The sequence below is a fragment of the Anas acuta genome, chromosome Z, assembly GCF_963932015.1.
Source record: "Anas acuta chromosome Z, bAnaAcu1.1, whole genome shotgun sequence".
In the NCBI taxonomy this organism is placed as follows: domain Eukaryota; kingdom Metazoa; phylum Chordata; class Aves; order Anseriformes; family Anatidae; genus Anas; species Anas acuta.
The window spans coordinates 49,761,788-49,774,385 of NC_089017.1; the positions used below are offsets into that span (position 1 = coordinate 49,761,788).

General features: G+C 47.1%; 1 protein-coding gene across 1 annotated transcript in view; it reads left to right on the forward strand.

Annotated features, from left to right (window-relative positions):
* The first annotated feature begins 9,393 nt into the window (after positions 1–9,393).
* The window catches only part of GNE (glucosamine (UDP-N-acetyl)-2-epimerase/N-acetylmannosamine kinase), a 28,250-nt gene continuing 25,045 nt past the window's right edge, over positions 9,394–12,598 (forward strand). The window contains exon 1 of the mRNA XM_068668008.1: positions 9,394–9,569. Coding sequence (XP_068524109.1) covers positions 9,519–9,569 — 51 coding nt within the window. The 5' untranslated portion in view covers positions 9,394–9,518. The remainder of the gene's footprint in view (positions 9,570–12,598) is intronic.

Consider the following 12,598-nt stretch of genomic DNA (forward strand, 5'->3'; position numbering starts at 1 on the left):
CAAATTCAAGCAGTTAATTTCCAAAGACTTACTCTGTTTGGCCATCATAACTTGCAAGTGCATATGGATGGCTGCAATAGTCATCCAGCTTTGGTTAAATGTGTATCTCAGCTGTGTTGTACGGACTGGCTGTGTAAAAGAACAGCCAGCTGTGCGGTGGTGCTGGACATCACAGGCCTGATGGAGCAGGTCACCCTGTCACCTGCAGCTACAGCTGCAGCTACAGCACACCTGGGGGCAACACAGCCCTGCCCTTAAACCTGCTTTCTCTGCAATGTCTGAAGCAGTTCTTGTGAGCTATTTGTGATTTCTCGTCACCTGGATTTGTCAAGAAGTGAAAGACTGGTCTGTGTCACGTGTTATGTGCTGTAGATTTCAGCCAAAGACCCACAGTCTTGAGCTGCTGGATGTTAGGCATGCCATTCTCACACAAATACTACAGCTATCTCTCCCTGAACGCAGCAGTGTTTTGTCACACAGCAAAGCTGTGCTTGCCCTTCATGGAGACAACTATGTGCCCTTGAGATTTTCAGCTTAAACAGCGCCCTAAGAGCAGCCATCCATGCACACGGGGTCAAAGCAGCCCCCCATCTCTACCCCACCGGACTGGGCGCCCAACACAGCGTGGTGCTGCCGGGGGACTGCTTACACAGGAGGGAGGAGTTGGGGTTTGGTGGGAGAGCTGTACCTCTTTGTTAACATAACTGTGTGACCTAAAGGGAAGAAGGAAGCAAGAAGGGCCGCTCACCGTGCTCTGCCTCCTGCTGCGCCGTGACGTGTCCCTGCTGCAAGTCTTCTGGCACGGGGGAAAACAGCCCACACGGGTGGTGCCGGTCCCCTGGCAGGTTTAATACTTCCCCTGACTCCAGCCAGGGCTGCAGTCCAGAATGACTGTGCTGTTGGTTTTGTGACAGCCTGGAGCTCTCCAGGACAAAGCTGGGGGCCTCCCTATCACCTTCTCACATACGTTGTGGCCCCTACAGCTGGGGGAAGGTCTTGGCTGGGTTAGACCCTAATGGGCTAAGTGCTAGAGGGGAGAGGAGTCCTGAATTTCAGCAACTTCTCAGGTGTATTTGAAAGTCCCAGTGGTATCTTTTACATATTAAGTGCCAAAGTAGCTTTAAAAAGTTGCCCTCTCTCAGACAAAACTCAGCAAGACCTAACTGCTAAAAATGGCTCTCAGAACTAGGCTGGGAAGGATTGATGTACGTGTCTCAGCACCTCTGCCTTTCACTGCACCTAATTTGCTCAAACAAAATCCTTCAGTCTGAAATGTTCCAGTCTACTCCCTCAAAGGTTGTGTAATTTTCTCCTTTATGAAGCAGTTCAGTTTGGCTATTTTGAGGTAATTAAAATGTGAAGAACACAATATTCTCAAAAAACTTTTCAGATACCAGAAATCTCAAGCATAAGTAATTCTAAGACACATGAAAGAAAACAAAATATAAAATAAAGTAAAATAAAGTAAAATAAAATAATAGAATAGAATAAAATAAAATAAAACAAAATAAATAAAATAAAATAAAATAAAATAAAATAAAATAAAATAAAATAAAATAAAATAAAATAAAATAAAATAAAATAAAATAAAATAAAATAAAATAAAATAAAATAAAATAAAATCTTTCACTAGGTTTAATGTTAGGAAAGCTTGAAACTGGTGCACTCCACACATGCTTTCGTATCCTTTCTAAAAGGATGCACATCTGTGACATTTAAGAATATGAAACCCTGGGGCACTGGGAACAGAGTCTCCTTTGAAGGCTTAGAAGGGATTTAGAGAGTCCTTGGGACTTCCTCTGTGCTTGGGTCTGCGCAGCAGTGAATGTCAGGGAAGCCTGACTCAGTCAGTGGGGAGGCTTTCAGCGCAGGATTTTTGAAGAGCTGTCACTTATACCTGTCACCTCCGCTTCCTAAAGCCTCCCTCTGCTCCAGGCTGCTGGCCTTACCTAAAGACCTGCCTGGAGTCAGCTAGGGTCTCCACTTGGGCTAAAAGCCCGGTAAGGACAGAACATGAATGAGAAGTTTCTCCAGAGCCTTCCAGACAGTTCCTCAGTGGCACAGAGTGTTAGGATGTCCCTCAGCTCAGCAGGGCATAGCCACAGAGCAGCTCAGCTGCAGGGCAAGGATTTATTCAACTCTGCATCAAAAAAAAAAAGGTTTCAACAGATGTTGAGAAGAGGGGAGAAGCACGGTGAAAGCACCAGACTGAACCACAACAACGAGGAGCTGTACTATGAGTTTCTGACATAGGTCTGCAAGGGAAGGACCTAGAAGGAAGCTTCAGACTGACACCTCTACCAGCACAGCTCTGAGGGGCAGGACTGTGATAAAGAGTGGTATTAACAGAGCAGTGTTTGCAGACATCACTGGAGGTGTTAAGTTGCTTCTCAGGCCTCTGCTCTTATTGGGATACCACATTTTGCTCTTGGAGCAAATATGATACAAGTGTATGATCTGCTTACTCGCAGAGCTCCACTACTGCCAAAGCACACGCTGGTACAGCAACCTGCAGTTCTGGGTAAGCAGGGTGCTGATGGAAATAGGGGCCTCGCTTGTTCTTCAGGTGAACTCAAAAAAATAGTCTCTACGTGTATGTAGGCTTCAACTTTCCTGGGTGCCATCCACACAGGTCCTTGTGAAGACCTTTGCCAAGAACAGAAAAGCTGCTCTTTCCTTTGCTTTATCTGAAATGTTAAGTGGCAGCTCACCTCCATGGCTGCTCTCACTCATCATTGTCAGTGTGAGAAGGAAGGAAGGAAGGAAGGAAGGAAGGAAGGAAGAGAGAGAGAGAGAGAGAGAGAGAGAGAGAGAGAGAGAGAGAGAGAGAGAAAGAGAGAAAGAAAGAGAGAAAGAAAGAGAGAAAGAAAGAGAGAAAGAAAGAGAGAAAGAAAGAGAGAAAGAAGGAAAGAAAGAAGGAAAGAAAGAAAGAAGGAAAGAAAGAAGGAAAGAAAGAAGGAAAGAAAGAAGGAAAGAAAGAAGGAAAGAAGGAAAGAAGGAAAGAAGGAAAGAAGGAAAGAAGGAAAGAAGGAAAGAAGGAAAGAAGGAAAGAAGGAAAGAAGGAAAGAAGGAAAGAAGGAAAGAAGGAAAGAAGGAAAGAAGGAAAGAAGGAAAGAAGGAAAGAAGGAAAGAAAGAAAGAAAGAAAGAAAGAAAGAAAGAAAGAAAGAAAGAAAGAAAGAAAGAAAGAAAGAAAGAAAGAAAGAAAGAAAGAAAGAAAGAAAGAAAGAAAGAAAGAAAGAAAGAAACTCTAAAACGTTGAGGCTTGGAAAAGAACTGCAGCAATTTCTGCAGTGTGTCATTTGACATACCACACCAGCCAACACCTCTAAGTCAAATATCTTCTTCCTTTTCAACAGGATCCACATCCTGAACCTGTTTTGTCATCTGCTCCATCCAATGGTGCAATGCTGAGTGGAACAAATGTATAAATTACTGCCAAGACACACAGAGTAATTCAGGTGTTTAAACCTGGTGCCCGGTGTCATTTTAGACACTGTTAGGCACCACTTAAGGCATTCAGCTGCCAGTACATGACCTATGGGACCTTTTACAACATTCTTTACAACATTTATCAGAGAATCACAGGATGTTTGAGGTTGCAGAGGACCTCTGAAGGCCACCTTGACACCTCTCTGCTCAGGCAGAGCCACTGAGTGCAGGTTGCCAGGACCACGTCCAGATGACTTGAATACCTTAATATCTGTCTGGTACTGCAGGACTGCATGCAGTGCTCCAGACGTGGCCTCACCAGTGCTGAGGAGAGAAGAGGTATCACCTCCCTTGACCTGCTGGATATAGTTTGCTTAATGCAGCCCACGATACCATTAACCTTCCTTTATCACCTTCCCAAGGATCAAGGTGAGGCCGACCATCCTCTGCTTGCCTGAGGCCTCCTTCTCACCTTTGTTGAAGGTAGGAGTGGCATTTGCTTTCCTCCAGTCCTCACAAACCTCTCCCAGTTGCTGTGATCATCACGAGGAGTTTCACAATAACATCAGGCACTGATGGGTGCATCCCATCGTGGCCTATGGCCAGTGTCCTGGTCATTTAAGTATTCCATGACCTGATTGTTTTCTACCAAGAGTACATCTGCCTTGCTCCAGATTTCCACCCCACTCCTGTGGACTTCTGAACAAAAATATTACTTCCAAGGAGCTCGATGAGCGAACGCCAAGCTGTGCATTGCCAGCAAAGAGGCAGTCACTGTGAACTGACTGCAGCACAGCCCAGAAGTAGGAATTCTGTAGCAGAAGTAGGGATTTACACCTCAACAGCATGAACAGGAGAACAGTGGTGTCTGTTTCCCGTCTGTGCCCTTGTCTGCTCGGTGCAACAATTTTCCAGACGGGGCTGGGAGCAGGTTCATTGCTAACTGCAGAATGACCACCGTTCTTCAAAGAAATGACCTGTGTACGTCTGGATCATTGCTGTCCTCTATCAGGAGCAGGTAGCTTCTCTTGTCTATCAGCTGTTAAGTAAAGCACTACACGCCCCAGTCCTCAGATGTTCTCTGCTGCTTGGGTGCTTTCAGCTGTGGCAGAAAACCTCGTACTAACCCTGCTTTGACCAAGGACAGGGAGTGACTGGATGCCATACCAGGGCTGTCTGCCAAATCTTTCAGGGACGCTTTTTAACCTCAGATGCAGGTTGCCACAGGGGTGAGCCACAGTCAGCATGCACCTCTCTGAGAGCTGGGATGGGAGTGCTCAGTGCTCCTCACTGCTCTGCTGGATGAGACCTGCCAGGAGCTCTGAGACCATCAGCCAGGGCTGTGTTGTACTCGGATACCTGACCGCATTGCTCCCTTCACAAGCAGCAAGCTCTGTGAAGAGCCAGGGCTCGCTGGAAAGCACGGGACTGTGGCCAACCCCCTGCTGTACAGCAGTGATGTAGAGGGCAGGCTGAGGTATCTTCCCCAAGTTCGGATAAGGGCAGAGGTTGTCTGAGGAGCATCCCCTGACAGTGACGTTGTCTCCGTGACAACCAAGTGCTCTTTTCTGCATGTTCTTTCTCTCCATCACATGAGCTTGCCTACCAGTCACATGGATCTCCTTCCTGAAGGATTAATTAGACCTCATGACTTCTGGTTATGGCCACTGGTCTCAAAGCTCTCAGAGAGCTTTGAAATCCACATGGTTTTCCTTGAGCTAATCACTAAACTCTCTGTTGTTTTCATTTGTCTTTTCTAGCAGCAGAGCAAGTGTCAATCTATAAGACACCAAGGTAGAAGGGAGTCTTCTGATGTAAAAAGCTGCAAGCAAATCTCTCTCTTTATTTTTTTTTAATTACTTTTTATTTTTAATACAGGACACTGATGCACCCTTCTTGTTTTCTAAGTAAACATCCCACACCATCCCCAATGAATCCTTCCTCCAGGCTGCTTCCATGCATCTTCATGTATACAAAGCAAATGTTTCCAGAGTTCTGCTTCACAAGGAAATCTCAGAGATTGTAGTTCAATGCTATATAAACAGTCAGAAGGTAATCGCTATTACATTACAAATACTTCCCTGAGCTCCACCTATGCAGGATTCTGCAGGTGTAGCTGAGCCTGAAGCTTTTGAAATTAGCAACGCATGAATAAGCATGCTTTCCTCTGGCATAGCGTAGCCTGTGCACTAAAATATTATTCCAAGAACTTTATTACGTAGGGTCGTGTTATTGGGATTACAACATAGGACTTTGCTAAAACCTGGCTCAGGGATAATATCTGATTTCACTGAGTGCTGGAACAGGCTGCAGACATGGAAATAAATTTGGTGGTTTGCTCCTGGTAGCAGAGAGATTTTCAGATGCTATTGATTCCACTTTTAATGAGTTGTGGCTAACTAGATACATTAAACATTGACCACGCTGTATGCCACTGGCGATGGAAACCTATGCACCTTTGCCATGTTAACACCCTTGGACATTAGGAAAGGGCTTTGACCTTTTTTTAAAAAAAAAATAAAAATAAAAATGAATGAGCTAATATTCATCTTCTGTCTGAATCAGAACAAATTATTGTGTTTTATTAAGCCCACAAGCCCAGAGATTTTCCACATGGAGCTCTCCCATTCCCCACCCTCTCAACCCAGAGTCCCCACTGCTGAAGGCTCAAGATCCCCTTTCCACTCTTGTCCAGACAAACCTGTCTGGCCAGGCTCTATATATAGAAGATGAAAAGGGACTTGTCCACTACGTCATCTACTTCATCTCTACTTCATCCACAAAAGCTGGCTGGCCCCAAGAGGGCTGCAGAATGCCAGTGGAGATCCCCAATTGGCCTGAGGTGTCCACAGCTCTTCACTGCAGTGCTTGGCAGAAACCTCCTCTTCTTCTGTCACACTGGAAGTGCAGATCCTTCCATTCTCCTCCACTAACTCCACTGTCCTAATTGTTGTACTGAATTCCTGCCTTGTTTCGGGTGGCATTTCTGTAAGTGAGACTGCGTGAACTACATAGAAGTGTCTGCCCTGTTCTGAGAGCTCTCGTTCACATGCCTGCTTAGCAGGAACAGCCTAGGGGCAAGTAAAAGGACAGAGAGGAGGGTAGAACAAGCAGAGCTGGTATAGTGAGGTTAATTATTTAATCAGAGTGCTTTCTGGCCCTCCTTGCCTCAAAGCAAGGGGTCAGAGAAGTTGACATTTACTCTCAGCTTCCTGCACCACCAGCTCAAGGTTCTCGATTCCCACATGGGAGCAGAAAAAAGCCTACAAAACTCCCAGGTCCAGTTTCAGCTTTCTCCATACCCAATGCCTCCTCACTTGGGCAGGGCAGAGACTCCAGGCCATATAAACTTCAAAGAGAGATCAAGCGAACCCATAAGATGTTGCTGAGGGCCCTGATGAAATTAGCAGGGAAAGGGAGGTGCTCCCTGCCTCCCAGTAGGAAATGACAGGGGAGAGGTGTGGAGAAGCACTGGTGGGCATGGATTTTTGAAGCCCTGTTGCTGTCAGTGCATACCATATATATATCACTTTACTATCCCTCATACTAATTTCCCATGCAACTGTGCAAAGGCAAAGCCTTTGTTTTTCCACTCCCTTGTTACCAGACAGCAGGAATGTGTCGAGCTGTGTGCCAGCTGCCTGACCAGGCCAGCAGTGCAAGCAGAACCTTGTCAAAGGTTTGATTTGTGCATGTCCCAGCCATGCCTCCTGCACGAGGCCTTGCACACGTGTGTTGTTGTGCCCACAGTCACAGGGATGACTGCAGAACCTCCATGGGAGCATTGGTGACCCCTCAGCTGGGGAAGGCAAGGCAAAGGCACACACACCGAGCTGCTCAGACTGCTTCAGTGCACAGCATCAGGCACTTAGAGGGTGTTTTACTGCACCTCTGAACACGGTGGCTGTTTTCCTGCACATGGGGGAACGCAGCAGTACAACCTGCATGGCACAAGGGGCCAGGGCAAGAACCTCTGACCGTCCTTGCAAAGCTCATTTGTCTGCAGACGGCTGGTTTGTTTTCACAGCAGATTCAGGAATGCCTCAGCCTGATGCCCAGTGCTCTGGGACTCCTGCTTTGCTCCTGGGAACAGCAAAAAGACCCAGCCGACAGTCAGAGGCCTAATGCTGGGTGTAGAGCTCATGGCAGTGACCCACCAGACACAGTTCCTGCCAGACTTGGGTTTTCCCCAGCGCTGTACAATACAGTGCTAGAGGAACAACTGAGTTAGATGAATGAACGTGCATTACTGTCAGTCCAGAACAAAGGCCAGTTGTTCTGGAGGTGGATTAATCATCAGGAGAGTAGGAAGTAAAGGCCACATGTGAGGCAAGTGAGATTTGGAGAAGCAGGATGACCAATCTCTGCTGAGGTGGAAAAGTACAGTAAGAGGGGAATTTGGCTCGAGGAGGTGCATGGGGTTTTGGTTTTTGTATGTTTGCTTGTTTCTCTGCTTTGTAGTGTAGTCCCAGGGGAAAAACAGAGCCTCCAGCTCCAATTCTAATGGCCTTTGTCAATGGGGAAATTATAGCAGACAAGTATCTGGTACGGGGAAATTTAAACGCAGCTTGTTTTCTGAAATCTCCCTGGCAAATTTAAAAAAAAATAAAAATAAAAAAAAATCCACCTGCATATATACTGATCTACATGCAGAAACATATACACATGCATAATACAGCCCTAGGAGAAGAAAATCTATTAAGTGAATATTTCAGTGCCAAGAAACACTAAGAGCTGCAAGCACATGGGGGGAGAGGGAGGATGTGATTTCAGTAGAAGAGTGTTACACTGGCAGGGTTCAGATTAGACTGAAGAAGGAAAAAATTGGATATTTTTCTGAGGGAGAAAAAGCTAAGAGCGTAATAGAAAATGTGCTCACAGTTAAAACGCATAAGATATACGTGGGGAAAACGGGGAAAATAATGCAACATACAGTTCACAGCAAACTAACAAAGTACCTCCTTTTTCTCTAGTTCTCCATGTACCCGCTCTTTTAAAGCTTTTTGTTGCTGCTTTATTGTTCTTCCATCTCTGATGCTTTATGCAGCAGCCTGCCTTGTAGGTATGTAATGGCATAAAATGAGCAGCTAGAAACACGCTGCTAACAAAATGCAAAAAATGATAAACTGCCATGGTTACAAAGGGATGAATTAAAACAGCTAGCTGCACAGCAGGTTGATCCCGAGCTAAGAAAATCTTTCAGCAATAGCCATGACCACTGCTGTTGATTTGTGTGTAGCCGTAAATCTGGATGTAGAGGAGCCACTTGACTGAATTTGCAGGTGCTGCACACTGATCTGCTTACTGGAGTGCTTTTTGCTGTAAACATGTTAGGCTGAACATGTTTGCTTCAGGAAAAAAAAATAGAGAAAAAAAGGAATAAAAAACAGGAAAGGAGGGAATGGCTGTAGATGAGTCATTTCTCTGCACACACCAAGGCCCACGTATCGAAAACCAAAACATACTTTGCAAAGAAGTGCGGGTACCCCAAAATGACCCGAAATGATGCCAGGGCACCGCGGGCTCGCTTGGGATGGGGTGCCCAGTGTGCGGGCCCTGAAAGGAGGGCAGAAACGCGGCGCTGCAGGCAGGATGCAGCCTTGAAACGGGGCACCCAGGAGCCAGAAGCACGGGGAAGCACCCACCCAAAGTTGTGTCTGCAGAGCGGTGCTTGGAGGAGCCTCTTGCTCAGCATCAGTGCCGTGACAGCTCCCAGCTCACCGCCCGCTGCCAGCCACGCTCTCCTATTGTTCCGAGCAGCTGCGGGCGGCATTAACAACACCGGGAGAGGCAGGGATTAGCTGGGGACACCCGCTAATTGCCCCCCCAGCTACCTGCACCCCCAGGAGGGGTGGATGCCAGCCGGGGACAGGCGCTGCCCGCCTTCCTCCACCCCAACACCCGCAGCCTCCCCCTCGCCCACCCGCCGGCCGAGGGCGGCGCTTGCGGCTCGGGGCGGTCCCGGCGTGGCCCCGCCGCCGTTCCCCGGTGCCCTGGAGCCTCTCCTGTCCCTGTCGCTGTCCCTGTCCCCGTCGCTGTCCCCATCCTCGTCCCTGTCGCCGTCTCCCCGGGCCTGTCAGGGGCCGCCATGGGGACCAACGCGCCGCCGCGCAGGGAGCCGCCCGCCCGCGGCCCCCACGTAAGTCGGGGCCGGGTCCCGGCGGGCTGAGGGGGCTGAGAGGGGCTGAAGGGGGATGAGGGGGGCTGAGGGGGATGAGGGAAAGCCCCTTGCCCCGGTGGGGTCCCAGGGGGGGGTTGTGGTGTGAGGGGAGGGTGCGGAGCCCCCTGAAGGTGGCCGTGGCCGCCTCGCCACCTGTGGAGCGGGCTGGCCGCCCTGACAGGGAGGCTCGGTGTGTGGAGAAGGCACCAGCCCAGGGTATGGTGCCTTGGGAATGGCAGCCCACGCTGTGGGGAAGAAATTAAGGAAGTGGGATGCCCATCGGTGCATGTGCTGCTCAGGGAAAGGGGATTTTTATGGGCAGCGTGAAACTGAGGCGAGGGTAGAGCCGGGGACCCCGTGGGCATTTTCTGTGAACCTGCGTGGTGTCCTGTGGTGGGAGCCACTCGTGGGGGTTTTCCCACAAAGTGCCTCTAAACATCCTCCTAAGTGCCCTAAATACCCCTTGGAAAATCCTGTTCAATTTGCAGGGGAAGTAAGAGGTAGCACCTCTCGCAGCGTGGAGCCTCAGCAGCCCAATGGCAGGGACGCCTGGGCTGGTTTCTGACACACGCTGCCGGAAAGGTGTTCTCTAACCACACGATTTTGGGTGGTCTCCTGCATCCTGGCACACACCCCGTCCCGGGAAAAATGGGCTGCTTGTCTCTGGGTGGTGTTTGAGGTGTGTGGACTTTCCCAGGGGGACTCGGCGCAGCCGGTGGACGTGCCACGCTGAGGTCAGAGCATCTGTCGGGAGAGCTTTCCTGCAAAGTCAGGGAGCCTTGCAGCATTTGGCTTTACTTCTGTGTGATTCCGGACTGTCTGTCATTCAAACACCGCGTGTTAAATCAAAGCTCTCGTAAAATATAACACGGATAGCCAACCCAACTGAGAAATGAGACTATCCTGCAGGTTAAGTAAGAATAACCACTGAGCATTACTCAGATGCTTTTTATGTGAGTGTCTGTTTCAGATAACTATCGAAAGGAAGGAAGGAAAGAAGTAAATTACCATTTACCATGGTTGTTGTTGTGTTGTTTTTTTTCCAAACCATTATTTTTTCTTTCTTTCTAAATGTCATCCTGAGCTCTGAAGCTTTTCTCTTTGTCATTTACAAGGTTCTGGCTTCCTGTCCAAGTAAAACACATTTACAGAAGGTTTGTGGCAGGCTTTTCATACTGTCTTTAGAGACAGTACCTCCTTTAAAATTGTGTGCTTGCTTGTAATTTTCTTTGACTTTTGCTTGTTGCTTGGAAAAGAAAACCGTTCCTGGAGGTTGCTGGTAAGGAAAATAAGAGCTACAGATATTCCAAACAAAAAATGAGGACGCTTCATTCCTGACCCAGAATTAAAAACAAACATGTACTTTTATACGGTGCCTGATACAGAAAACAATGTGCTTTCAGCTGGCATTTGATCCTTCCACGACATCCCAACAAGCATCTTCTAATGGAAAATATGAAATTGTTTCGGGAACTAGTAACAGCCACTAACAGCCATAGTGTAGGATTTAAGATTGCCCTAAAAGTCACACAATTAAAGGTGATGTTTACCTACCTAAGGTGATGAAATCTGGTATGTTACAAGCTTCCAAGACAGAAGGATGTGCTCTTTTCTTAGTGAACAGCTACAGGAGAAAAAAAAATAAATCATTTCTTTGCCCTTTTTATATTCTGTCTTTCAAAATTTCCCCCGCCATCTTTTAAATTGTAAACTGTATCGTATAGCGTAACCATCTTTACAATCAAATATTCTTCTTCCATCACTTTTTTTGTGTTTTTTTTTGGTCTTAGTGAAGCTAATAGCCAAAGTAGAAGTTCACAATGTACACACAAACCAAGTTTATTTTATATTGAAAAAGGGAGGAAATACGTGTTTACTAATACCATTCTTTATTCTTGACATTAGATCACTGCTTGATTAGCAGTTTTTGGTGGTGTTTTGTTTGGTTGTTTTGTTTTGTTTGTGTTTTTTTTTTTTTTTGTAACAATGTAGTAGCATTAATATCCCTTAAAATTAGAAATTAGGAATTACCAAATATTCGTGAGCACATCTGCTGTCTTTGACTGATATTTGTGAGCTGATAGTTTTCCCACATTGAAAACACAGCTGCAAGCAAGACAGATGCTGTAGCACCTTAGGAAGGATAAGGAAGGTGTATGTGTATGCATATATACATATATACACACACACACTAGCTGGACAAGAAGAACAAGTAGGAACCTCTAGATCTGCTCGTAGTGCAGGAAGTATTCATGCTGACAGGAGGCCAGAGTTCGACATTGTAGTCCTTAATGCCAGCCATTTACCATCCTTTTCAATGCCATATGTCAATTTAAATGGGAAAAAAAAATAGGCAGTGTTATCACTAGATGAATATTTGTGGTTCCTGCCCCCTTCTCCTAGCTTCTGGCCTGTTGCACTTCCCGCGCCATGACAGCACAGCTTTCTGTGTGTTTGCCAGAGCTCGCAGCCTCCACAGACCCACACGTGGTGGACCCAGTCCACCCTGTGTCTCTCTGCACCCACACCACTGGGACAAACAGCCCCGCTCCATCGCGGAGAGGAAGGTTGGAGCGAGGGCAGAGGGCTGGCTGGTGGAGGGTGAAGGCAGGATTAGCACCATGACACGACTGGAACACAGAAACTTTGGTATTTCGCATCTTTAGGGTGATAATACAGGAGGCCTGAAGGAGAAACGACGTAGCTTTAGCTTCCGCTGAAAGCAGATAGAGAATTAAACTCAGTCTTGTAAGCTTCCCTCTTTAAAGAGAAATACGTAACTTGCCATTGTGATAAAAGCCAAAAGTGACCAGAACTGAGAAGGTTTATGGGAAGAACTTGGTTTCGCTCTCTAGTCTTTCACATTTGAGAGCCATTTGCATCCAGCTGACGTGGTTGTTTCTGCGGCATGTTTGCCTCGACCCAAACTGCCTGACGCATTTGTCTCCTGCCTGAAAGTAACGGGGGATCTGGTACTTGACAGGTTTATCTGCTGTTCTCCCCTAGTG